General features: G+C 62.3%; 2 protein-coding genes across 2 annotated transcripts; one reads left to right on the top strand and one right to left on the bottom strand.

Moving 5' to 3' along the window:
• Window positions 1–861: 861 nt before the first annotated feature.
• INPP5E (inositol polyphosphate-5-phosphatase E) lies at window positions 862–15,385 on the top strand (the record flags this gene model as incomplete). The annotated part of the gene is made up of 10 exons (XM_022578222.3): window positions 862–1,793; window positions 9,190–9,313; window positions 10,664–10,761; window positions 11,392–11,516; window positions 11,623–11,742; window positions 11,921–12,028; window positions 12,356–12,517; window positions 12,623–12,738; window positions 12,880–13,016; window positions 13,465–15,385. Coding segments are annotated over 10 exons (2,055 nt in total), but the record flags the coding sequence as incomplete, so codon positions are not given.
• PMPCA (peptidase, mitochondrial processing subunit alpha) lies at window positions 14,699–26,135 on the bottom strand. Its single transcript, XM_022578231.2, has 13 exons — window positions 26,030–26,135; window positions 24,660–24,862; window positions 24,145–24,224; window positions 23,837–23,919; window positions 22,083–22,177; window positions 21,205–21,305; window positions 20,383–20,646; window positions 20,001–20,093; window positions 19,788–19,906; window positions 19,592–19,682; window positions 19,440–19,502; window positions 17,784–17,928; window positions 14,699–16,740 (listed from the first exon to the last, which is right to left on the bottom strand). Exons 1-13 carry the CDS (start codon window positions 26,098–26,100, stop codon window positions 16,571–16,573), a joined length of 1,578 nt encoding a protein of 525 aa, XP_022433939.1. The 5' UTR covers window positions 26,101–26,135; the 3' UTR covers window positions 14,699–16,570.
• Window positions 26,136–26,181: the final 46 nt, after the last annotated feature.

Here is a 26,181-nt window from a genome sequence, read left to right as displayed (position 1 = left end):
GCGGGGCGGGGGCTCGGGGCCCAGGGGTCCTCGGCACGGAGTGACCCCTGGGGGGGGCGCGGAGGCCTTGGGCGGGGCTCGAGGACTGGGCGGGGCGACCCTGGGTTGGAGTCGGGGCGCGGGGATTCCTGGCGCGGCATCGGGTTGCGGGATTCTCGGCGTGGGGCGGGGCGCGGGTCTCGTTCCCCTTCCCCACCCCCAGCCCCGCGGCTCCGCGGCGGTCGTTGCCCTGGGGAGCGCGCAGCCGGCCGGCCCGACTCGCAGTCCTGAGTCAGGGGCCTTTGCTGCCCGGGCCGCAGACCCGCGCAGGGTCGCCCGCTCTCGGGGCGGCGTCTGCGGGCCGAGCGATGGTGGAGGGCTCTCAGGTGAGCGAGGCCGGGCCGCCGGGCTCCCGGGGGGAAGGGGCGCGGGCCGGGACCCCTGCCAAGGCCGTGCCTACGCCTTGGGGGCGGGAATTCTCAGTGGGTCGCGCCCCTGGCTCCCCACGTGAGGAGCAACCCTGTCAGGAGGGTGGCTTCTCTCCTTCCTAAGATGCTGGGCCTTCACCCGCCTCCTAGGAGGAGGCGGCGGCCCGGGTGCCGACGTGCCTGTTCTTGGTGGACTGCTGCTGACCTGTCCGCTCTGTCACCCTGCACCACAGCTGTCCTCCAGGATCATTAAATGGCACTGGGGCCCCGGTCGTGGAAGGCTAATCGCGTGCTTTTCCCTTAGGTACTTGCCGAGGACTCCAGACCGTCAGGGCTCCCAGCCATGCAGCAGCTGGCTCTGCTCCAGCTGGACCACCCCGGCCCCAGGGGGAGCTGCTGCCCTTTCTCTCCTCCGCAGCTCGCCCAGCGACGGCTGACCACGCATCCCTGACGCTGGACGTCGCCAGCAGCCCCAGGAGGAGCTGTCTCCCGGCTCGGCTCGGCCCGGCTGCCCCCGGGTGTGAGGGCTGGCCGCTGGACAGTGCCGTCCAAGTTGGCGAGCCGGGGGCACTCGGAGGCCGCCCAGCAGCCCACCGCCCAGGGGCGTCTGCAGCCTGAGGTCAGAATGCTCAAGGGACGGCTTCCAAACACTGACGAAGACCTTGCTTCCCGCCCGGGGTCCGCGGCCGCTGACGACCGTCGGGGACCCGAGAAGAGCCCAGTGCGCCCCCTCGACACCCCGGCGCAAGTCGGCAACGAGGACCCACAGGCCAGGGGGAGACCCTTCAGTCCGAAGCCGCCGCCGCCGAGGCCCAGGCTGGAGCGAGCATTGTCCCTGGATGAGAAGGGCTGGAGGAAGAGGCGTTTTCGAACCAGCCGTGAGGACCTGGCCACGAGGAATGGGCCCAGCCCCTCCGGGGGCTCCCTGCAGGACGAGGCCCCCGGGACCGCCACCCGTGGTGGCTCCCCGCCCTGCCTGAGCACCTCCCTGCAGGAGATCCCCACAACCCGCAGGGCCCTGGGCAGCGGAGGCCCCTCCTCACTGGGTAACTGTCTTTCCGGAATGATCAGCACTTCCCTGGACCTCCTGCACCGGGACGGGGCCTCGGCCGGGAGCACCCCGCGGCTGGCCAGCCTGCTTCCCCCACGCCCACTGCCCGCCATGGACTGGAACGTCGCCTCCGACGCCCTGCGGACAGCAAACAAGGTGGACTTGGATCACGCGGACCGCCAGCTGCGGTGGCAGGCCAGACCGTTCCGGGCCCACAGCAGCCTGCGCCCCGGCCGGCCCCCGAGCCCCCTGGCCCGGGACGACTGCTCGCTACACTCGGCCAGGTCCGCCGTCAGCCTCCTGGCGCCCGTCCGCACCAAGGACGTCCGCAGCAGGTAGGGCCTCGGGGGTGGGCGGCATCGTGGCCTGCGTCCGTGGCTTTCGTGAGCCTTCAGAAGCCCCGTGAGAACCACGGAAGCCTCCCTTGAAAGCGTGTGAGGTGCTGCAGCGGGTCTTCCTCCACTGACCCCCATCTCCCAGGCCCCCCCCAGCTTTTCCTTTGCGTCTCAGCCCCACAGGCTCTATGAAGCAGATGGTGGGGTACGCAGATCTCTCTGCGCACTGGGCGGCCCTGTTTTCCTTCCCATTTCTTGCTTCGTCGGGGACAACCTTCGTCCACGTGTGCAGGTCGGCCCAGGACTCCAGGGTGGGTCGGGGAACCCGCGTCCACGTAGCCGCTTTGGTCAGGACCAGCGTTTAGCCAGCCGTGCCCTGTGCACGTGCTGGCACCTTTCCAGGACGGAGAGCTGGACACGGCTGGGGGCCCCAGGGACTGTGGCTGGGCTGCCCCGAGGGGAGGGTCCCCGGGGCCCACCTCTGGCGGGGAGGGGCGCAGGCAGAGCCCGACTCGTGCACTCTGCTCTCAGGAGCGCCCCGAGATTTCTCAACGTTCGGGGCTCTGTCTGCCGAGGGCTGCCCAGCGATCCCCACCCCGGCTCCGACCCCATGGGCAAGGAGAGGGGTCTCGCCATCTCGGAGGACGCCGGGCTTCCGGGCCTCAGGGGGCTTGAATAACTAGTCCGTCTTGACTTCTTTATAGTCTGAAGGGGAGGTGGGCGCCACCCTTCCGCTCGACTCCCATCTCGCACCTCTGCCCACCTCTCCCGAGCCAGCGCCATGAGGGCTCACCAGGACCGGGGTCCCAGGCGCTTCTGAGCCCAACCCAGCCACGCCCACCAGCTCGCTCCTGACCCATCGTCTCTGGGAGCCTGGTGCCCACGCTGTGACTTGGGAGGCCATCCCGCGCTCTCCCCGACCCCCGGCCCTGTCCGTGCTGGGCCTGGCCGCTGACCGCTGGCTCTCACGGCCCCTGCCGCACCGGCCGGGGCTGGGCAGGTTGTTTGAAGCGCACATCGGGCCTCGGCCCTGACTTGGGGGCCCCACGCCATCCACACCCTGCCAGGGCGCTCGAGGCCCCGGGGGGCAGGGGGAGCTCTGTCACCACCGCCCCCCGCCGCACCCTCCCATCCAGACCAGGCCTGCGCCAACCCCTCTGGCCGTGGGCGCGGGCAGGGGAAGAGTGAGGCAGTCCCTGTGCTGGCGTCCTGGGGTGGCCACAACAAAGCGCCGCAGACTAGAGCCTTAAAACAGGAGTTACTCGTCCCGGTCCTGAGGCCAGAATTCAGAGATCCAGGTGTGGCAGGGCCGCGCTCCCTCCCAAGCCTCCAGGGAGGGTCCCTCCTGCCTCTTGCAGCTTCCGGGGGCCCAGGCGTCCCCGGCTTGTGGCCGCGCCACCCCCGTCTCTGCTCCGTCCTCGTGCGGCTTCTCTTCTGCTCTGTGTCTGTCTCTCCTCTTCTATAAGGACAGCGGTCCCTGGATTTAGGGCCACCCTCATCCAGGAGGACCTCGTCTCAAGATCCTTAACTAATTACATCTGTCTGCAAAGATCCTTTTTCTAAATAAGGTCACATTCGCAGATTCTGGGGTCAGGGGGCAGATGGAAGGTAATCCTCACCCGCCCCCGCCCTCGGTGAGCCCAGCAGTGAAAGCCAGGCAGGTGGTTCCTCTGGCCGCCAGCCTCCCTCCTGCTCCCTCCATCAGCGCCGGGCACTGTTTTAGGGCAAAACGGGTTCCTTTGTTAAAGTAATTCAGCATGTTTCTCGTAAAGGGCGAGATCTCTTCCTGCGTTTAAAGTATGATTTCACAGGGAATTCCCGGGTTGTCCAGCGGCTAGGACTCGGCGCTCTCGCTTCCGTGGCCCCAAGAACTAAGATCCCACAGGCCGAGCAGCCTAAAAACAAGTATGAGTTCTCTGTCCAAATTTTATGCAATTTATGTAGACTCGCCTGTTACACAAAAATGAGAAGCACATCTCAAAATCAGATCCCCAGCTTTGCTCTCACACAAGCAGCCGACAGTGGGTTGACGGGCTCCCCACCTCCAGACCCTCCGTGTGTCCTAGGACACGGAGGGCTGGGTAGGGACTGTTTCAACTGTGGGAGCCGTGTGGTCTCTGTGGCAGTGCTCAGCTCTGCCGTGGCGGGTGGGAGAGCAGCCCAGGCCTGGCACCGGCAGCGCGGCTGTGGGGCAGGAACGCCTCCTTCAGGGAGGCCGAATGGTGAATCTCAGGGCACTTTCCCATGCCACGGACTACTGGTTTTTCCCAACCATTTAAAAGCATAGGGGACCTCCCTGGTGGTCCAGTGGGTAAGATGCCATGCTCCCAATGCAGGGGGCCCGGGTTTGATCCCTGGTTGGGGAACTACGTCCCGCGTGCCGCCACTAAGAAGTCCGAATGCCACACCTAAAAGATCCCGCGTGCTGCAACTAAAACCCGGTACAGCCAAAATAAATAAATAAATACGTATTTACAAATAAAATAAAAGCGTAGGAGCGATTCTTAGCTTGCGGGCTGCACGCAGACAGTCTGGATCTGGCCCGGGTCAGGGCTGAGGACTGAGGAAAGGGACGCAGACTGTGCCCTTGGAGGGGCTGCTTTCTGGTTACGCTGCGGACGGACGGGGCTGGTTTGGAGAAGACAGCCCCGCGGGCAGCAGTCAGCCGGTTAGGATCCTCAGCACGGTGGGGTGACCTCAAGGAGAGGTTCCTCCCTCCTGACGTACTTGAATTCATGTCCTCCAAAGCTTGGTCAGGGTTTAAGGGCTTCTCATGAGAGTTTGTAAGGACTGGGCCCTGATCTCACCTCCTTCGGGGGATCGGTGCCTGTCTGCAAGCTAAGGCTGGGCCCTGATCTCACCTCCTTCGGGGGATCGGTGCCTGTCTGCAAGCTAAGGCTGGGCCCTGATCTCACCTCCTTCGGAGGGTCGGTGCCTGTCTGCAAGCTAAGGCTGGGCCCTGATCTCACCTCCTTCGGAGGGTCGGTGCCTGTCTGCAAGCTAAGGCTGGGCCCTGATCTCACCTCCTTCGGGGGATCGGTGCCTGTCTGCAAGCTAAGGCTGGGCCCTGATCTCACCTCCTTCGGAGGGTCGGTGCCTGTCTGCAAGCTAAGGCTGGGCCCTGATCTCACCTCCTTCGGGGGGTCGGTGCCTGTCTGCAAGCTAAGGCTGGGCCGTGATCTCACCTCCTTCGGGGGATCGGTGCCTGTCTGCAAGCTAAGGCTGGGCCCTGATCTCACCTCCTTCGGGGGATCGGTGCCTGTCTGCAAGCTAAGGCTGGGCCCTGATCTCACCTCCTTCGGAGGGTCGGTGCCTGTCTGCAAGCTAAGGCTGGGCCCTGATCTCACCTCCTTCGGGGGATCGGTGCCTGTCTGCAAGCTAAGGCTGGGCCCTGATCTCACCTCCTTCGGGGGGTCGGTGCCTGTCCGCAAGCTAAGGCTGGGCCCTGATCTCACCTCCTTCGGAGGGTCGGTGCCTGTCCGCAAGCTGAGGCTGGGCCCTGATCTCACCTCCTTCGGAGGGTCGGTGCCTGTCCGCAAGCTGAGGCTGGGCCCTGATCTCACCTCCTTCGGGGGGTCGGTGCCTGTCCGCAAGCTAAGGCTGGGCCCTGATCTCACCTCCTTCGGGGGATCGGTGCCTGTCCGCAAGCTAAGGCTGGGCCCTGATCTCACCTCCTTCGGAGGATCGGTGCCTGTCCGCAAGCTAAGGCTGGGCCCTGATCTCACCTCCTTCGGGGGGTCGGTGCCTGTCTGCAAGCTAAGGCTGGGCCCTGATCTCACCTCCTTCGGAGGGTCGGTGCCTGTCTGCAAGCTAAGGCTGGGCCCTGATCTCACCTCCTTCGGAGGGTCGGTGCCTGTCTGCAAGCTGAGGCTGGGCCCTGATCTCACCTCCTTCGGGGGGTCGGTGCCTGTCCGCAAGCTGAGGCTGGGCCCTGATCTCACCTCCTTCGGGGGGTCGGTGCCTGTCCGCAAGCTGAGGCTGGGCCCTGATCTCACCTCCTTCGGGGGATCGGTGCCTGTCTGCAAGCTGAGGCTGGGCCCTGATCTCACCTCCTTCGGGGGATCGGTGCCTGTCCGCAAGCTGAGGCTGGGCCCTGATCTCACCTCCTTCGGAGGATCGGTGCCTGTCTGCAAGCTAAGGCTGGGCCCTGATCTCACCTCCTTCGGGGGGTCGGTGCCTGTCTGCAAGCTGAGGCTGGGCCCTGATCTCACCTCCTTCGGGGGGTCGGTGCCTGTCCGCAAGCTGAGGCTGGGCCCTGATCTCACCTCCTTCGGGGGGTCGGTGCCTGTCCGCAAGCTAAGGCTGGGCCCTGATCTCACCTCCTTCGGGGGGTCGGTGCCTGTCCGCAAGCTGAGGCTGGGCCCTGATCTCACCTCCTTCGGAGGATCGGTGCCTGTCTGCAAGCTAAGGCTGGGCCCTGATCTCACCTCCTTCGGGGGGTCGGTGCCTGTCTGCAAGCTGAGGCTGGGCCCTGATCTCACCTCCTTCGGGGGGTCGGTGCCTGTCCGCAAGCTAAGGCTGGGCCCTGATCTCACCTCCTTCGGGGGATCGGTGCCTGTCCGCAAGCTGAGGCTGGGCCCTGATCTCACCTCCTTCGGGGGATCGGTGCCTGTCCGCAAGCTGAGGCTGGGCCCTGATCTCACCTCCTTCGGAGGATCGGTGCCTGTCTGCAAGCTAAGGCTGGGCCCTGATCTCACCTCCTTCGGGGGGTCGGTGCCTGTCTGCAAGCTAAGGCTGGGCCCTGATCTCACCTCCTTCGGGGGGTCGGTGCCTGTCTGCAAGCTGAGGCTGGGCCCTGATCTCACCTCCTTCGGGGGGTCGGTGCCTGTCCGCAAGCTGAGGCTGGGCCCTGATCTCACCTCCTTCGGGGGATCGGTGCCTGTCCGCAAGCTGAGGCTGGGCCCTGATCTCACCTCCTTCGGAGGATCGGTGCCTGTCTGCAAGCTAAGGCTGGGCCCTGATCTCACCTCCTTCGGGGGGTCGGTGCCTGTCTGCAAGCTAAGGCTGGGCCCTGATCTCACCTCCTTCGGGGGGTCGGTGCCTGTCCGCAAGCTAAGGCTGGGCCCTGATCTCACCTCCTTCGGGGGATCGGTGCCTGTCCGCAAGCTGAGGCTGGGCCCTGATCTCACCTCCTTCGGGGGGTCGGTGCCTGTCCGCAAGCTGAGGCTGGGCCCTGATCTCACCTCCTTCGGGGGGTCGGTGCCTGTCCGCAAGCTGAGGCTGGGCCCTGATCTCACCTCCTTCGGGGGGTCGGTGCCTGTCCGCAAGCTCTGCTTCACCTCTCGGGGATCGTCCTTCCGCAAGCTGAGGCTGGGCCCTGATCTCACCTCCTTCGGGGGATCGGTGCCTGTCCGCAAGCTGAGGCTGGGCCCTGATTTCACCTCCTTCGGAGGGATCGGTGCCTGTCTGCAAGCTGAGGCTGGGCCCTGATCTCACCTCCTTCGGGGGGTCGGTGCCTGTCCGCAAGCTGAGGCTGGGCCCTGATCTCACCTCCTTCGGGGGGTCGGTGCCTGTCTGCAAGCTGAGGCTGGGCCCTGATCTCACCTCCTTCGGGGGGTCGGTGCCTGTCCGCAAGCTAAGGCTGGGCCCTGATCTCACCTCCTTCGGGGGGTCGGTGCCTGTCCGCAAGCTGAGGCTGGGCCCTGATCTCACCTCCTTCGGGGGGTCGGTGCCTGTCCGCAAGCTGAGGCTGGGCCCTGATCTCACCTCCTTCGGAGGGTCGGTGCCTGTCCGCAAGCTGAGGCTGGGCCCTGATCTCACCTCCTTCGGAGGGTCGGTGCCTGTCTGCAAGCTGAGGCTGGGCCCTGATCTCACCTCCTTCGGAGGGTCGGTGCCTGTCCGCAAGCTGAGGCTGGGCCCTGATCTCACCTCCTTCGGAGGATCGGTGCCTGTCCGCAAGCTAAGGCTGGGCCCTGATCTCACCTCCTTCGGAGGGTCGGTGCCTGTCTGCAAGCTGAGGCTGGGCCCTGATCTCACCTCCTTCGGAGGGTCGGTGCCTGTCCGCAAGCTAAGGCTGGGCCCTGATCTCACCTCCTTCGGGGGGTCGGTGCCTGTCTGCAAGCTAAGGCTGGGCCCTGATCTCACCTCCTTCGGGGGGTCGGTGCCTGTCTGCAAGCTAAGGCTGGGCCCTGATCTCACCTCCTTCGGAGGGTCGGTGCCTGTCCGCAAGCTGAGGCTGGGCCCTGATCTCACCTCCTTCGGAGGGTCGGTGCCTGTCTGCAAGCTAAGGCTGGGCCCTGATCTCACCTCCTTCGGGGGGTCGGTGCCTGTCCGCAAGCTGAGGCTGGGCCCTGATCTCACCTCCTTCGGGGGGTCGGTGCCTGTCCGCAAGCTGAGGCTGGGCCCTGATCTCACCTCCTTCGGGGGGTCGGTGCCTGTCCGCAAGCTGAGGCTGGGCCCTGATCTCACCTCCTTCGGGGGGTCGGTGCCTGTCCGCAAGCTGAGGCGCAGGGATTTCTTAGCAAGTTGGAATAAAAACAGCAAGTGAGACATTTGAACTTGGATTGAGCGCATGGGTTCCCCTCCCTCCTTGCGAACCTGACCAGACACGGTCCCATCACAGGTCCTCCAGGAACGGTTTTCACGTGGTTGAAAAAAAAAAAACCCCAAGGCCGTACTAACATTCTTTTCATGACATGTGGAAACTACACGAAACTCAGGTTTTGGTGTCCTTAAGTGCAGTCTCACTGGCACATGGGCTTCGGCCGAGGCTGCTTTCAGGGGTTAAGCGGTGACAGACTGATGGCCTCGAAGCCTAAGTCTTGCACGGCGCTCACGGAAGGAGCGGATGTCAGACGCGGCCCCCTGCGCGAGGGCAGGACCAGAGCTGGGGCTTAGCTGTGCTGTATTAGGGCCTCTGCGACGCTGTTCGAGACTTTGCACCATGTGCCTGCTCTATTCTATGAGAATCTCACAGTGGATTGAACTTTCGGGTCCTGTGAGGACAGGTGTGTCACGGGCAGCCTTACGAGCTCCCGGTGCTGGGCGGCGAGGCAAAGGCCGGAGCCCCGGACAAGGGCGCACGTCCCCCCCAAGTCTGCTTACCGTGCAGAAGCCCACTTCGACCTCTGCGGCCCTTCCGGGGCTTTGCCCTTAGCGGTTCCACAAAAAAGCCCCAAATGTCACCTTTACGTCCCTTCCTCTCGGGAGGCGACGGACGGAAGCCTAAAGCCTGCGGTGTTTGTAGCGCTGTGAACACTGCGGGTTTCCCTAGAGAGCAGGGCACCTCGGCACTGTGCTCTGTGCTGACCACGGGGTCCTGAGGGAATCCCAGCTCTGGGAGAGGAGCTCCCGACCCCTGGGAGGCGTGTCCTGCTCCCGGCCCCTCCCTGGGCCCATGTGCTGCGACCCCCACCCCCACCCCCCGGCCCCGGTTCAGTCTGTCCCGTGTCCGCAGGAGCTACCTGGAGGGGAGTCTCCTGGCGAGCGGGGCCCTGATGGGGGCAGACGAGCTGGCCCGCTACTTCCCAGACCGGAACGTGGCCCTCTTCGTGGCCACGTGGAACATGCAGGGACAGAAGGTAAGCGGGCTGCCCACCCCCACCCAGGACGGCGCTGGGTTCCCACCAGGTTCTTCCTGGGGCTCCCCCAGCCTCCCCGTCCCCCGGAGGGGACTCCTGTCCATCACACCCTCTCGCCCACCTCTCCACCGCCTGGTGGGGCATTAATGCTTCTTTTTGGAGACACACCGTAAGTATTTTTTTAGAGCAGTTCTAGGCTCCCAGCACATTTGGGAGGAAGGGGCAGAGATTCCCCGAGAGCCCCCTCTCCCCGACGCGCGGCCTCCCCGTGGCAATGCCCAGCACAGGGCCAGGCCGTTAGGGTTGCCCCGGGCCACTCCTGGGTGCACCCTGTGGGTCCCAGCACACATATGGCGATGTGAGTCCGCCGCTGTGCACCTTGGACTGGCGTCCACACCAGAACCCGAGTCTGTTTCCCGCTGTGTGTCCCATGCGGTCAGGGGCTCCTCCATCCCGCCTGCAAGCCGGGGCGCTTGGAGCTCGGGACATCTGTGCCAATGGGACGAGCATCTGACCACCGGGGCGACTGGAGCCGGGCAGGCTGGGGGTCCGCACACTGATTTCTGGGGAAGCCCGCTGGACGCCGTCCCGCCAGCTTTCTCTCCAGCCACCCCGTGTCTCCTGGGGGGTCCCTTCCCACAGTTAGGGGGCTCCATCCCTGCGCGTGGGGTGCTCCGATTCTGAGGCCAGCCGTGGGCTTCTAGACTGCGGGTGACCTAACACTGTTGCCACCACCGGGGTCTTGGGCCATTTCCTGAGCGCCTGCTGTCGTCCACGTGTGCCATCGTGCTTGCTGTCCAGAGAATCGAAGCGGCCGCGTCCTGGGCTGACATCGGGGTGACGGGCGCGGGGAGAGAACAGGGCAGGGCTGGGTTGGACGGGCCCCCACGAAACAGCAACCTGAGCCGAAGTGAAGGCAGGTGCCCAGGGTGGTGCCTCTGCCACCCTCGGGGAGCCACCAGCGTATCCACGGCGTGGCCCACAGCAGGGCCCAGAGGGCCAAGGCCGGCAGCCCGTCGGGGGGTGAAGACCACCGACCGGGCGCCTGCTTCCCTCCCCGGGGCTGCAGTGAGGGCAGAGGTGCAGAGGAGGGGGCGTCTCCCTCCCCCCAACCCTGTGCACATCAGGGGTGCACTTGGGGGATGGCCAGGCCCGTGGGTGCCCAGCGAGGGAAGAGCGCAGCCAAGGGGGTGGTGCAGGCTTGGCGAGGCCAGGCTCGGGGGAGGAGCGGCGGCCTGCCTGGGCCAGGGGCTCCCCATGGTGGCCTCGGGAGCGGCCTCGGGTCCCCAGGCAGCAGGAGCCCCTCGCACTGGGCCCCTTCGGCCCCTGCCAGGCGCCGCTTTTCTGCAGGAGCTGCCCCCGAACCTGGACGAGCTCCTGCTGCCGGCCGAGGCTGACTTTGCTCAGGACCTGTACGTCGTCGGGGTCCAGGAGGGCTGCTCGGACAGGTAGGGCTGCGCGCCCCTCTCCCGCCACTGCTGCCGCCCCGCCCCGCCCCGTGTCTCCGCCGCGCCGGTGCACCCGGGTCCCTGTGAACAGCGGCGCCAGGCGGGCCTTTGGGGCTGAAGCTGCTGTGGCCCGAGACCCCCGTGTGTGGCAAGACGTGGGCCGTGGCCGAGCCTGGGCTGAACCGGGATCGTTTTCTTCTCCAACGGGGACTCGTAGAATTTAGAAGGAATGAGGTTCATCTTCTTGTAAATAAGGAGCTGCTCCAAGAGATGGGCAGTGGGGGCAGGGGCACAGCGCAGTGCGGTCCCGCGGGCTCCAGCCCAGCCTGTGCAAGGCGTCCCTCGCCTCTCCTGGGTCTGCCTGCGGCCCGGGCTGTGTTGCCAGTTTACCTGCTGGGGGCTGGGGGCAGAGCCCCGGCAGCACACGGGCAGCAGCGCGAGGCCTGGCCGGAGCGGAGGGGCCCCGACTGCACCAGGCCCTGCGGGGAAGGCGTCCTCCCTCCTGCCCCCCCGGCTCTTATCAGGGGTCGGGGACCCAGCCTGTCACTGGGGATGCAGGAGGAAGCTGGCCTCCCAGGGAGGCCCCGGGCTCCCCGTCGTGCTGCGCGACCACGGTGCCCCTCCCCGCAGGCGGGAGTGGGAGACGAGGTTGCAGGAGACGCTGGGCCCCCACTACGTCATGCTGTACTCGGCGGCCCACGGGGCGCTCTACATGTCCGTGCTCATCCGCAGGGACCTCATCTGGTTCTGCTCTGGTAGGCGGCCCCGGGGGCCGGACGTGCGCGTGGGGGGCGGGCGGTGCGGCGGCGTGGGGCCTTCGGGGCTGCATCCGGCCCGGTCAGCCCTGCTCCCTCCGTGCAGAGGTGGAGAGCTCCACGGTGACCACGCGCATCGTGTCGCAGATCAAAACCAAGGGGGCCCTCGGCGTCAGCTTCACCTTTTTCGGCACCTCCCTCCTCTTCATCACGTCCCACTTCACCTGTAAGTCCCTAGCCCCTGGACCCCCAGACCCCCTGGTGGCGAGGGTCACGGTGCAGACGCTGTGTGATTAGAGCTTGCTGGGGTTGCGGGGGTCTGCCCCCGACGGAACCCCCCAGGCGCCCAGCCCTGGGCTCAGAAACCTGCCTCTGGAGAGGGCCCCCCCACGCTGTCCTTGCAGCTGGAGACGGGAAGGTGGGCGAGCGGCTGGTGGACTACAGCAAGACTGTCCAGGGCCTGGCGCTGCCCAAGAATGTGCCGGACACCAGCCCCTACCGCTCCGACGCCGGTGAGCTGCTTTACCTTCCCCCGAAGACGAGGCGGCTTCTGCCGTGTTCTCTGGAGGGTTAGTGGGCTGTTCTTCAGAGCTTTTGAGAGTCGAGGTCAGAAAAGTCTGGAAAGTCGCTTGCTGACCGAAGCGAGGCCTGGCGCCTGCTCCCTGAGTCGTGACCCGTGACCGCGTGAACCCAGAAAGCTGTGGGCGTGCCCCCCAGCCCTGAGCCCCAGCAGCGCCGTGGGCTGCCACCCGCTTTCCAGGGAGCCCCGGCCTCGCAATGGGAGTGAGGAGCGCGGGGAGGGCTGGGCTCACGCGCTTTTCCACCCGCTCACGCCCCAGCGGACGTCACCTCCCGCTTTGACGGGGTCTTCTGGTTCGGAGACTTCAACTTCCGCCTGAGCGGCGGGCGGGCGGCCGTGGAAGCCATCCTGAAGCAGGACCCGGGCGCCAGCGTGCAGGAGCTGCTGCAGCACGACCAGCTCACGCGGGAGATGAAGAGAGGTGAGGCGGGGAGAGCAGCCGCCCGGCCAGGAGGGACCCCGGGGGGACGGGGGCAACCCTGGGCTCCGAGCCGTGGCTCTGAGGTGGGGGCTCTGCCCGTCCCAGGGTCCATCTTCAAGGGCTTCCAGGAGCCAGACATCCACTTCCTGCCGTCGTACAAGTTCGACGTCGGGAAGGACTCGTATGATACCACCTCCAAGCAGAGGACCCCTTCGTACACGGTGAGCCGCCCGCAGGGCTGGGGGAGCGTGGGGGCTGGGCCTCCTGGGGGGCTCCGACACGGGGACTCTTTCACGGGCAGCTGATACGAGGCAAGCCGGTCCAGCCCGGCAGCCAGACGGCCCCTGGAACCCTTCCCACAGGACCGCGTCATGTACAGGAGCCGCCACAGGGACGACATCTGTCCCGTCAAGTACTCCTCCTGCCCCGGGATCAGGACGTCCGACCACCGCCCTGTGTACGGCCTGTTCCGGGTCAGAGTGAGGCCGGGGAGAGACAAGTCAGTACCCGCCTCACTCCCGGGCCCGGGGGGGGGGGGGGGGGGGCGGGGCGCAGTGGGGGCCGCCTGGGAGCACGGCCTGGTCTCCTGTGTCCTGATGCCCCGAGGGGAGCAGGGTTCCAGCCGCCCTGCGTGGAGGTGGCTGGCGTAGGTCGTCTGAAGCAGGTGTCAGGCGAGCGACACGCCAGAGGGTGGGGACCTCGCCCGGACCCCCGGAACAGCCAGTGGCAGCTGGGGTTGTCCTAGAGCTGCTGCGAGGCAGGCCTGGCACAGGCGGGAGGGAGCGTCCTGCTGGCTCATGGCGCTGTGCTGCGGCTGTGCCGCCAGTCGGGGCAGCCGCGGGGACCCGGGCCTCGGCCATCCCCACCCTCCACGTGCCGCCCGCAGCAAACGCCCGAGTACAGAGGCCAGGAGGATGGCGCCCTCCTGATGGCTCTTTCCTCCCCAGCATCCCGCTAGCCGCCGGCAAGTTTGACCGAGAACTGTACCTGATAGGAATTAAGAGACGGATTTCCAGAGAGATCCAGAGACAGCAGGCGCTGAAGAGCCAGCACTCCAGCGCCATCTGTACCGTCTCTTGAGGAAATTTGCCGAAGGAGGACTGGGCACATGCAACCCGGGAGGGTATCTGACCCAGGAACCCGGGAAGACGGAGGAGGCTGCCGTCCGGGACACTGATGAACCGCTGCTGGGGGCTGCCCGCTCCTCTGCGAGAGCCCGACGGCATGCCCCAGGTCCGGCGTCTGCCGCTGGGACAGAACCGCACGCCCCCACGGCGCTTCCCTCTCTCAGGGCGGCTTCCCCGCACCGCGGCCGCTGTCGGTGGGAGACCCCAGGCTGGCCGTGAGCAGCTCGCGTGCCCTGAAGCCAGCGGCAGAGCCCGCGTGCGGGCCAGGCACCCTGACCTCCCTTTATGTCTGCACGTCCGGATCTGCAGCCTCCCAGCAGCCCCTCAAACCCAAACCAAGAGCTGCCCTTCCTTGTCTGAGCGCCAGGCACGCCGCCAGGGGTCCGGTGACCCTGGGCCTCTGTTCCCACGGCACGCGCTAGGACTGAGCTGAGGCTGGGATGAGGACGGACGGCCGGCCGGCGGTTCAGGCCCACGAGACCACCTCCTTCTCCTCTCCCGGTCCATTTGGGTCCATTTGCTTAGGTAACGTTAGCTACGAGCGGCATTAACGTTAAGTGGTGCGTTTCCTGGGTCTGAGAAGCCGCTGGAAGCTTGGAATGTCACACCTTACCAGCCTAGGCCGGCCCCCACCAGCCTGGATGTCTTGTTTTCTTAAAGGGTTTAGAGTCCGATATTGCTTTGTGTCTTAATCCATCTCGTAAAAAAAAAAACTTAGGCTTTGAATGTGGGAAAATCTAGGGGCATTCAATCTAGTCTTTATTTATTTTTCCATATTTATATTTTTAAATAAATGCATCTATTGAATCTTAATATAAGCTCTTCCTGGCCAAAGACTGAGTCCTAGAAAGAAGCAGTCTGTTGCAGTGCTCTTGTAAGAGGCTGTCACATTCCAAAGCAAGAAGCTCGGTCTCTCCTGGCCCCTGTGCTGTGCTTCTATGCCCCCACCCACTGCCCCTAGGTAAGTGTCCACTGAGAAAGGGCTTTTAGGGAATAGTGAACACTTCAGACTTGAGTGAATCGTGATCAGTGATGTAAAGCCAACTCCCACAAATACCGTCATCAAACTTTTATTCGCCTCCGCTTCCAAAATGTGGAGCGTAAATTCTAAAGCAATACACACGCAATCTTTTGATACAAATGGGAGAAATTCCATTAATGAGAAGGCACAGCTAATCCCATCTGATTTCAAGAAACTCTTCAGGTTGTATGTATACAATTTTGCTCAAAGAATGTGCCACTGAGCTTTGAATCAGTTAACAGAAAATCTCTTTTGTTACAAAGGTTTTTGTGGTAATGGGGCTCGAAATGAGTAGGGTTTTATGGACTCTTTCTAGGCATTTTCTCTGACCCAAATCATGGAGGAGAGAGAGTTAACGCGACACTGACGTGTATTAGTTTGGCTTGACATTGCGCTTCGTGTCCTTGGGGGGGGGTCATTGCGTACATCTCATGGGTCCAAAGTGAAGCAGTTTACTTAGCGTGAGCCATTACAGACTTTAGATGAATGGGCTTTCACGTGGACGTTCAGGTTGAAATTCAAATTAACACAAATGAAATCGACCAGGGTCTGGAAAATAAGCCTCATAAAGAATTGCGAAATACGACCGAGTGTGAGGGTGGTTTTTAAAATCTGTCTCTCTTTCTCTCCAACGCGCTGAGTCCTGCCACAGGCCACAGGCCAGCCAGTCCCCAAGGGCCAGACTCAGCGTGGGCGCCAACGAAGGTGCACGCAGGGCTCTGGGAACAGCAGGGACAGCGCGTAGGGTGGGCGGGGGTTGAAAGGGTGGAGGGAAGGACCCCAAGTGAACGGGGCAGTGGGGGGTAAAAGGGGAGGAGAGAGGGAGGGGTGGGTGTCCAGGAGATAGAAAGCCCGGGTGAGCGCCAGCTCCCGCAAGAGGTACCTGGGCCCGGCTGGGAGCAGCTCCCGGGACGCCTCGCGCTCCCGCGCTCCCTCCCAGCCAGCCCGGTCACCACAGGACGTTCCTAACAACTGGAATCCACGCCTTTGGCCCGCTTGCCATGAGCCTGGGGCTCCCACCCAGCGGACTGGAGCGGAGCAGGCGAAGGACAGCAGGGGCCCAGACACCTCCCACCTGGGTCAGGGTAGGTGTGCAGTAAAGGGATGGAAATAAAGGGACAAGAGGCCCCAGCAACATGAACGGACGTGACAGAAGTGACGCCGAAACGTTTATTTGATGGCCTCGGATCACCCCTCCCTCTCCCAGCTGGACAGCAGGGGCTGCATTTAGCGTTTCAAAAAATAAGGCCGGGAGACGACTCTTCTCCACAAAGCTTCGTGGCCCGGTTCTGTGCAACCCGCTGGTGGCCAGGAAGCCGCCCTCTGAACCACGGCAGCGTCAGAAGGACCCACGGCAGCCAGTGCAGGTGCCCAGGCCCTGCAGGGCCCCGCGTGCGGCCTCAGTCCTCCCACCTTTCAAGCCCGCCTCCCCTGCCCCAAGCGCCCCACCTCTGAAATCAGAGCCTTACTATTGAGGGCAAGAGGCCACCCCTCACCGGTCAAGCTGGATGGCGCATCGCCCTGGGACCCTCAAGGTGCTGGCATGGGTGGCCCTGGCCTCCCGGATGCAGGCGGGCTGATGGGCCCGGGGGCCTCAGAGGAGAGGTCAGGCCTCGCCCGCCCAACGACCACCGGCCTTGGGGAACCGCGCAGTCCCCCCACCTGCCGAAACCCCTGGGGAAGCAGGAAGACTAGCCCGGCTCGACCCCAGCCGGCTGCCCCAGCCTCCCTGCGCTTCCCGTTTCCAGCCGCAGTGGTGGAGAGCAATCTTTATTCCACTGATTGGCACGTCCAATTCTGAAGGAATTCACGTTTAGGAAAAGTCCCACAGTCTGCACTGTCTGTGAACGTCTGCCCTAAAGTCACCCCAAAGAAACGCGTGTGGACGGCGCTGCTGCGGCGCCTCTACCGGAAGAGCCGGTACGTCCTGGGCAGGCGCCCGTCCTTATTCGCCAGTGCCGCCTGGACGTGCTCGTACGCCGGCAGATCGCTCAGGTCCCCCAGGGCGGCCACTGCGGGCTTCCTGCGGAGCATTGCAGAAGCAACTCTCTTGATGTCCTCTGGCTTCACATCGCCTGGCACGGGGAAGAGAGGCGTCAGGTGAACACCCGACCCCGCGTGGACCCCACTCCTCTCCAGGCCGTGGCTGCGGTCCTGAACAGACAGAGGGGTCCCCAACCTGCCACCGCCTCCCCACCTGCGGAGGAGGGATCCTGAGGACCCCAGAGGGTCCAAGCGCAGCCACGTGTGGACTGCACAGTGAGTTTCTTAGTAAATGAGCAAGTGTCAATTTCAACTGCATTAGTACATGCCCATCCCAACAGGAGTTAATGTAATTAATTAAAAAAGACAAAAAATCCTCAGCTATGAGTTACCTACATGGCAAGTCCGCAGGGAGGGGAAGACCAAAGCCTCAGCACTGCGTGGACGAAGGGTGAGGTCAGAACGAGGGGGGCCGAGGGGCTGCACACGTGGCCCAGCCTTGGAGGAGGGAACCACAGCCCTGGGAACTTATTTTCTACAGAAGGCGAGGCCTCAGGGAGATCAGGTACTGTCATACTCTAGGGGCTGAGAGGCTGCACATGGGCGGGGCAAGCACTGCCCTCGGCAGGACTCCAAACCCAGCCGACGCCCGGGGACCGTGTCAGCTTCACCCTGGGCAACTGGGCCCCGCAGGGCAGTAGGCAGAGCCCTTCTGGGGTTGCGGACCCTTTGGGGATCTGATAAAGCTAAGATTAACCTGTTCCCCAAAGAGTCACAAGCAAGTACAGCTTGGCATCCTGAACTGGAGGCTCAGGGCCTCCTGAGGGCCACTCACAGGAGGCCACGGACACCTGCCACAAGCCCCCGGGGCAGCGCTGCTGGAGCTGGTGTCTCTCCACGCACAGCACAGCACCGGGCCACACACTTTCCACCCACTTTCCCCCCACTTTCCCATTGAATATGCGTTGAAACCTGTAGGGGTCGTGAGAGGCCCTTTCATCAGGGGGCCAAAAGCTGGAGTCACACGGGTACGGCGCTCAGCCGGCGCTGGCAGGGCCGGGAAGCAGACCTGGGAGAGGACAAGGCTTGGGGTGCGGTCCTGTGGGGGCCACCCCGCCCTGGGCCCGGGACTCACGGATGAGTGCACACAGCTCGTGGGGCAGCTTCCTGGAGCGGGTGGCCAGCACTTGCCTCCCCACGTCCTCGAAGATGACGGGCCTGGCCTCCAGGTTCATCATGAGCATGGACATGAGCTGCGTCTTGGCCCGCTCCAGCTCCACCTGCGGGGTCACGTGGCTCAGTCCCTGGGCTCACGCCCGTCTCCCAGCCAATTGCAAACGGCCTGGCCAGCAGAGGGGCTGACGGACGTGCCCTGGCGAAGGGCCTTCCGCTTACCCGGGGCTAAATAAGGGAACACGGCCCCCCGTGCCTGGGCTCGCGGCCCAAGTCACCAGCAGATCCCGCCACGTTTCCGCCTCTGTGCTTTCTGGGTCACGGCTGGAACTACACTAATAGGGCCTTTACCACATTCGAAATAAGGGAGAAGTATGTGCTTCCCTGGAGTTCTTGGGTTTACACTTTGCCATGCAGCATGAGCAGGGAAGAACACCAAACACCCAAACTGCAGGACCCCAAAGCTGGCCACACATTGAAATCACAAGGAAAACAAACTCAACACCGGCTCTGGGGCTCCCCACAAATCCCGGAGCAGGGTCTTGTCAGCTATGTTCACCGCGCTCCCTGGGAAATCCGCAGGAGCCAGCTCAAACTACCCGCTCTGTATCTGGGGCCAAGTTTAAGACTGCAGCTCCAGTGAGTTCCGTTCCTGAAGCCCAGCCTGGAGCGCAAGGGCAGAGACGGGGGCGCTGGTGAGAGGTGCAGGCCGCCCACCGGGGAGCTCTCAGGCCTGGAGAACAGGTGCTGGAAAACACCTCAGCTGCCTAGAGTCTGTGTCTTTTAAGTAAAATAACTCCTGATTTAACACACGTCTTGATCACTTTTGCAAGTTCAAGCAAATAATTTTTATCTCAAGTTGCCTTCACGTTACAGAAAAACACTTTTTCTAACAGGATGCTAATGGAACCACCACGTGCAAATTTTTAAACACGTTTTTATTTTTAAAATAATGCTTCTTTTTCTGATTAAAAAGGGAGTATGTGGTTACTGCAGAACACATGGAACGTGCAGAAGAGAAGCCCTGAGGTGAAGCGCACCCGCTGACCCCGAGCAGGCTCACACGCCGCGCTTCTCTGCTGCTGTGTGCGTGTATGTGCCTGTGCGCGTGCGTGTGCACACACGTGTCTGGGCATGCCTCCACGTGTAGTGTGTATATAGAATCTGCTTATTGGTGCCAGTTCTGATCCAGGAAGAAAAGCAAGACTTCTAAACACGCGTGGTATAATAAAAAGTAAATGAAAAAAATGAGAGAACAAACTCTCAGGTCAAAACATAAACCAGAGCCAGGAAAGAGCTAGAAAAATGCCCGTGGCCCGCTAGTTCTGTTCAACGCTGCTCCAATGTACCCTTTTACAGAAGGACACAGGGCAGGCACAGGAGGCACAGGCTTGGTCACAGAAAACAGACCTGGCGCTGGGGGGGTTCTCAGCATCAAGACCAGGGAGGACGGGCTCCCACGGGGGCAGGTCTGGGTCACCCCGGGGCTGTGCTGTCCTGGCTGGGATGCTGGTGGTGTGGGCACAGAGCACGGGCCCTCTGCCGGCCACCCCTACACCATGTTCTCTACTCATCGAACACCGCAAGGATGTTGGAAATGGCTCCGAGCCCTACTTACCACATCCACAGTTCCAGCCATTAAAACAAACTCTCTCGTGATGATTTCCACCATTTCTCGAACCTGTAAGAGAACGTGGAGTGGGAGAGTATGATCTCAGCCCGGCAGCCTTCGTCCCCCGGTTCCCGCAGTGAAGGAGGCCCGGCCCTCACCTGTCTGGGGTCAGCGCTGGCGTGAATGCACAGGAGGCCCGTGTCCTCGTAGCTGTGGTGGTAGGAGGTCGCGTTGTACATCCAGTGGTGCCTGTGAGGGACGTGGGGAGAGGGACGCCAGGAAGGTGTCAAGGCGCCAGAGCATGCTCGGCTGGACCGGCAGCCCCGACGCAGCGGGCGAGGGCACCCAACCCACCTGTTGAGCACGTTGAGGTAGAGCCTGGTGAACATGCCCTTGCCAGGCCCGCCGGCCGAGAAGGAGCCGCCGCCGCCCATCATCATGTTCAGTACCGCGAAAGGGAGGAAGTCCCCCTCCTGCGGCAGACGGACGGCAGAGCTCAGCCCAGCTGGGCCCGCGCAGGGGTGAGGCCCGCTCCAGGACGCCCCGCCTGAGCCGCCCAGGACTCACCAAGAAGGAACAGCTCTCCAGGCCAATCATGATGTGCGTGAGCTCAGGGAATGGGGTGGGGCCCAGGCTGACACTGGACATGTCCCTTTCCAGCTGGAACCAAGAAGAATGCACTCAGTGAAAGACCACCAGGCCTCGCGCGCTTCTCAGCTCAGGTGGTATATAAACGGGTCTACGGAAACCGTACACCAATGTCAGGAAACCCCTCGAGGGGCGCGAGCCAGCCGAGCCTCCAGCCCAGGTGGAGCTCGGCTCTAACAGGAACACGGGTTAAGGTGAAGCCTGGCTAAGGTGAACCTAACGCCTTCAGGATAAACACAAGGTCGATCACACTGAAAAAAGACGCCAGAGAAAGCGAGCGCAACCCGAGGCCACGGCTTACCTTGGCGATGCCCCCCGTGTACTGCGCCACCGATGCATCCGCGTGCGCGGCCGCGCCCCCGCCCCAGGCAGGGCGCGCGCCCAGCAGGTACTTCCGGGCGCACTCCACCAGCTGCTCGTGCCCCACCCCCACCCCGGCCAGCACCATGCGGTCCGGGGTGTAGTAGTTTCTCAGGTAGGAATGAAGCACCGATCGATCGATCTTTGCTATGTTCTCCGTAGGGCAGAAACGGTGGAGGCCAACTGTGTTTTCCCTGTAGGCGGCCTTGATAAAGGAAACAAGAGACGCACGGGTGACAAGGAGAACACAGCCAGGCCTCCCCAGGCAGGCCGGGGCTGCAGCGCCCCGCGGCCAGATGGGAAAAGCCCAGGCCTCCACAGGCAGGCCGGGACGGCAGCGACCCGCGGCCTGATGGGAAAAGCCCAGGCCTCCCCAGGCAGGCCGGGACGGCAGCGCCCCGCGGCCAGGTGGGAAAAGCCCAGGCCTCCACAGGCAGGCCGGGACGGCAGCGCCCCGCGGCCTGATGGGAAAAGCCCGCCAGCTGCTCGTTTCAGCTCCCGTTTGGCAGGAACAGCTTTGGGTGTTTACAAAAAGAGTAAAACCTGCCTCTCCGGAACGAAAATTCGTAAGAAACGTCAAATAAAAGGCTCACTCACTCTACAGGCCTCGTTACCGTAAGGATTAGAAAGTTTAAAGCTTGCATAGCGAACAAATTCAGAAATTAAAAATGTTCTTCAAGGTGGCATCAGGCAGGTGAACGACCCCCGCCGAGCCCGGGGTCAGGGGGCGAGGCCGTGGAGGTGGCCCGCGTGTCCATCGCACCTCGTGAATCATCTCGGTGAGAAGGGGCTCTGGGTCGGGCCGCATGCCGAGGTCCTCCAGCTCAAACCGGACAGCCATACGCGTCAGCTCGATTTCTTCATCTGCAGAGAACCAGAGACGAGGCTCAGCCGGAGGCCGCCCCGAGCCTGGGTCGCCGAGCGGGGCCCAGTGTCGTTCATCAGCAGGCACGGGCAGAGCCTCCTCTGCCTTCCTCTGCGGCAGAGCTGGGGGGCACTTGTACGAGCGACGGGGAGAGTGCCCTGCAGGCCGGGACGAACTGTATGAACTGGGCCTCCTCCCCTCTGCCCGGAAGCAGCCACCTGGCCCCGCTCCGAGCCGTGGCTTCCTCCCCGTACGAGGCACTGAGGTCCAGACACAGAGGCACAGACCAATGGCGGGGGTGTGTTTTATCAGGTAACTGGAATCAGCGCCAGAAAGATGGTAATGCGGAACCGCAGCCTGGGAACCTCAAGGCCAGGCTGCTGTGAAACACAGCGCAGCTAGACTGGCCTGTGTCAACTCCTAGGAGGGAGCTTGAAGTCTTGCCATTTGCAAGGCTGAGGAAGGGAATGGGGACAGAGACACAGAAACTTCTGGTAGCACGTCAGTCAGGGTGTTTAAACACCGTCTGAGATGCTTTTCTGAAATGAAAGAACCATTTCGCTACAAACGTCAAAGGGCACAGAGAGGAAGTGTCGAAGTATTCAGTATCAAGGACATTTCTAATCGTGAGCGCTGTTTCCAGTGACCCCCTGCTGACTGTCACTGGTGGGTGGGCCCAAGGCTCCATAACACAGTGCCCCTCCCCGGGGCAGGAGTCAACACACCTCCCAGCACTGCCCCCCACCCAGGACCTCTCAAGCAGGCCGAACGCACACCTGTTAGCCTGGGGTGCAGGACCACGTCTGCCAGCAAGCCAACTACCGTGTCCAGGCCTTTAGAATCAGCAGACACAGCATACATGGTGGTGTCTCTGGAAAAACCAACAAGACCGGCGTTGGGGGCACTAAGGTCACGACAGGTGTATGCTGGGGTGGCAGGGGAGGCGGCCACATCTTTCTGCGTCGAGGGTCAGCACACACCTGGGGCTTTTTCCCCTTTCCCATCTTACAGTGTAAACTCTTAGCAGGCAGGAGCCACAGCTGTGCACAGGCTAAGTGCTGGGGTGGAAGACACCGTCCAGCCCAACTGGAGAGGCAGCTGAGCGGTTTTCACCAGCACAAGCCCCTCTGAGGCTACTCGGGTCATCCTGCGCTGAGTGCCCGCAGGCGAACTGTCCACGCGCGCGCGCCGGGCCCTAGACGGCTGCGCACAGAGGCTGACTGTAACAGTAGCTCACAGCACGTGGCGCTGTGATCAGACAGGCGCACTGAGGCGGGGAGGTGCAGACGTGACAACCAGAGCCACGAGGGCGGCACGGTCAGGCCAGAGACCACGCAGAGCGGGCCCAGCTGCCACGTGGAGAGGAGCGAGCCCTGGAGGGGAGACGTGGCCATCAGGGCCTCTGCAGGGAAGGGGCCATTCTCAGTGGGGAAGTGCTGTAGGACCACGTGGGAGAGCGGCAGGAACGAAAGTCTGAGCTGAGAATTCGCTGGCTGCACTAGGGCAGAACACAGGCCTGCCTGACCAGAGCAAGGGGCTCCCTGCGGAGACGGAGGACGAGACTTTTCACAAGAACACAGCCAACCAGTCTGGCTTTCATTCACGGGCAGCCGGGAGCCACAAGTTTCTGAACAGACCTTTTTTTGAACATGTGAACATGCTGCCTCCATGTCAACTCTAATTCTTGGCGTTTAACCTATGTTTTCTCTCAAATTTTTTTTAGCATTCGCATCGAAATAACCAACCACTTAAAAAAAGGATGACCTAGGACTTCCCTGGCGGTCCAGTGGTTAGGACTCTGTGCTTCCACTGCAGGGGCCCAGGTTCGATCCCTGGTTGGGGAACTAAGATCCCGCATGCCACCCGGCGTGGACAAAAAAAAAAAAAAAAGGTGTGATCTCTGTCTGCTCATCTCACATTGCCCTGAGCAGAGCTTTCCAAAACACGCCCCACAGTGGGCAGACAGACACCACCTGCCTTTGCCCACAGCACCCCCACCCCATCTGTGCCCCAGCTGCCTACTGAATCTTCCCCACCCCAAACCGACCACTGCCTCTTCCAGGCTGAGCCTCTGCACCTGCTGTCCCCTCGGTCTGAGCCACGGCCGTCCGTTATTCCACCTGGCAGGCGCCTTCAAGCAGCAGCCCTGACGCTGAGTTGCCTACCGTTCCCTTCCTGACCTCCCCCACGGTCCCACCACCCTCGGCCCCTGGCTCCTGCGTCTACCACCCGTGGTGCAGCCCTTTGCCCCATCTGTGAGCATCCTGGGGACAGGCCTGCTCTGCATCCCCAGTGCCCAGCCAGCAGCCTGGCTCGAATGGCAGGGGAGGCTTGGCCCTCGGAGCGCATGCCTCTGTGTAAGTGTTGCCACCCACCCAACCCTCCACCCGAGTCTCTGCCTGGACCAGGGCTCACTTCTCACCATTCACCTCCATGGCCTCGCCAACGGGAGGGGCTCAGGGGGACTCTGACCAAGGATGAGGACAGTCCACATGATAAAAGGTGAGTCTGTCCGTGAAAGCTGGCGTACCTTGATGTCTGGCAGTCACAAATACCCCCGTGCTTCTCCAAGGTAAGCAGAATTTCATCCTTGCTGTCAAATCGATCAGTAGACTAGAAAAAATGAATACGAGAACCTACGTAAGCCACGCAGAACAACCTCCAAGATACGGTTTTTAAGAAAAAAATTTACTTTTGCTTTCAGAACACTTAACTTAGAAACCTTAATTAGCATCGACTTGGCAATTTAAGCATTTATTAAAATATCCACTTTAGAAAAGCAAACCTTGACAGATTCTTCCCAAGTATAGCCTCAAAAATCACAAGTTGGACACTGACCGAAAATGCCAATTTTTCCAAAAAGTGAGCAATTCCACTGAGATATTTTGCTTCGTATCTTGATCCAGAGTTAATAAGAACTGGCAATAAAAATAAAATTGACAGGTTAAGTCAGATATTCAAAAGAGAAGATTTAATCAAGACAAACCTTTTAAAATTGTGAATATGACCGAAACAGCCAGATTTAAACACGTGAGGACGACAAGTACGTACGTTACCTCGATTCCGAAGGTTTTCACAGCTACACACGTACGTCAGTATTTATAGAATTACGTACTTTATATCTGTGTTAGAAAACTTTTAGGATGACAGAAAGGCAAAAAGAAGGAAACAAAACCCACCACCAGGAGAGCCACCGTTCATACTCTGCTTACTAAATTTTCAGATTCTACGCCATGCTTTTTCACTCAGGACACAATTCATGAACCGATGCCCTACGCACAACTAACAGTCAACTGAAGTGAGTGCATGTTACAACAAACGGAGCCGCCCGCGACGCCACCAACAGCACTTACTTCCTACTGTACAAAACTGTCCAAACTTATTTTGGGACGCCACACGAAGCCCATTCTCCAGTGTGGTGACTCTGGTTTCAAACTTTTCTTGTCCATCAACTGTGGCAAAAACAGGCTTGGGTACTCCGGGCAAGGGGGAAGAGAGGGGGACGCTGGGATAGGCACCGCCACTACTGAACTGCCTGTATGCAGGGGCTCCAAACCTGAAACACAGAAATCGGCCCAGGTATAATACAACTGAGACGGTGGGACCTGTGGTGTCACTAGGTACAGTTATCTGTGCGCATTTAAAAAATCAGCACCTCCGTATCTAGAGGACTGACTTCTACACGCCCCCAGAGACAACACAGAGGAGTGACCAAGGACACCACTGAGGTGTTCCCAGGGACGTGCGGCAAGTTGGTTCAGGCCTTTAGGCCTCAAATGCCGCCTCCATGAAAAGAGGGTTAAGTGGGTTAAGTCTGTTTCTGCGCACCGAGCACGTGGCCAAGCCCTGCCCTTCAACAGCCCCCTGGAGCCCAAGCAGAAGCCACATCTCTTCACGGGGTCCCGAAGGCCTCTAACTCCCCCTCCAAACTCATCTGCTAGCCACGCCCCCGCCCCAGGTCCGGGTCCCACTGGCCAGTTGGTCCGTTCCCTGGACACACTGGGCTGGCTCATCATCCCTGCGCTGCTGTTCTCACGGCTCCCGGCCTGACCCGCTTTCCCCTGCACTGTTCACAGGGCTGACCCTTCTCTCAGTCCCCGTCCCTTGTCTCAGATGTCACCTCCTCGTAAGCTGCTCCTCCTCGTTCCACCTGAAGTTAGTCTCTCCTGTTTCTTACCGCCGGAGACGGCTTACTCCCTTTAAAGCTGACACTTTGGGCATGAGACTGCCTGGACCCAGTGCCTGGTTTCTGTCCCCATCGCACCCAGGATCTCACAGCGAGGGATCAACACCCATCTGTAGCCTGAATGAAAGCGCCAGTGCGGGAAAAGGCCAGACATCCAGAGAAGAGGGGACAGAGCACAGCAGTCAAGGACATGGCTCTGGCGACCACAGAACCCAGGCTCTCCGGCTCGGCCTCACAAGGGGGCACGCGGCCGGAAGGGGCCGGGGCGGAGACGACACGTGACCTTGGACGAGCACCCCCCCCCCCCCGACCGCCCGGGAGGAGAGGGCGGGAGAGAGGCGGATGGGGCTCGGGACCGGAGCCCGGGGCGCCATGGGGGTAAGTGCCCCCGTCGCCTCGGGGACCGGGCGGGGGTCCCGCACTCCCAGCCCGCTTGCCGGGCGCCGCCCCTCGGCGTGGGGGAGCCAAAGGCGGAGCGTCCAGAAGGGCGCGGGCCGCCCCAGCCCCCGGCCGATCCCCGGCCGGCCCTCGGCTCACCTCAGCCGCGAGCGGCCCCAGGAGCCCGAGCCTCGCAACAGCCGGGTCGCCGCCAGTACCACAGCCGCCATCTTGAGTCACCGCCCACCGACTCTGTCGTCACTTCCTGTTCCGCCTCCGGCCCCCCGCCCCCCCGGCGCCGGCCCGAGGCG

Source organism: Delphinapterus leucas, chromosome 6, assembly GCF_059928025.1.
Source record: "Delphinapterus leucas isolate spDelLeu-1000000601 "Yukka" chromosome 6, BTC_Dleu_Yukka2, whole genome shotgun sequence".
In the NCBI taxonomy this organism is placed as follows: Eukaryota; Metazoa; Chordata; class Mammalia; order Artiodactyla; family Monodontidae; genus Delphinapterus; species Delphinapterus leucas.
The sequence above is the reverse complement of the archived record's forward strand: the minus strand, read 5'-3'. Positions and strand labels throughout refer to the sequence as shown.

Bases quoted from the DNA above. Each gene is read 5' to 3' on its own strand.
- PMPCA (XM_022578231.2), bottom strand. From the start codon at position 26,100: ATGGCGGCTGTGGTACTGGCGGCGACCCGGCTGTTGCGAGGCTCGGGC. The intron at 22,178-23,836 runs GTACGCCAGCTT...TGGTTTTTCCAG, and splicing joins TGTGACTGCCAGACATCAAG to AGACACCACCATGTATGCTG. The intron at 21,306-22,082 runs GTGTGCGTTCGG...GGTTCTCTGCAG, and splicing joins CCTGCACCCCAGGCTAACAG to ATGAAGAAATCGAGCTGACG.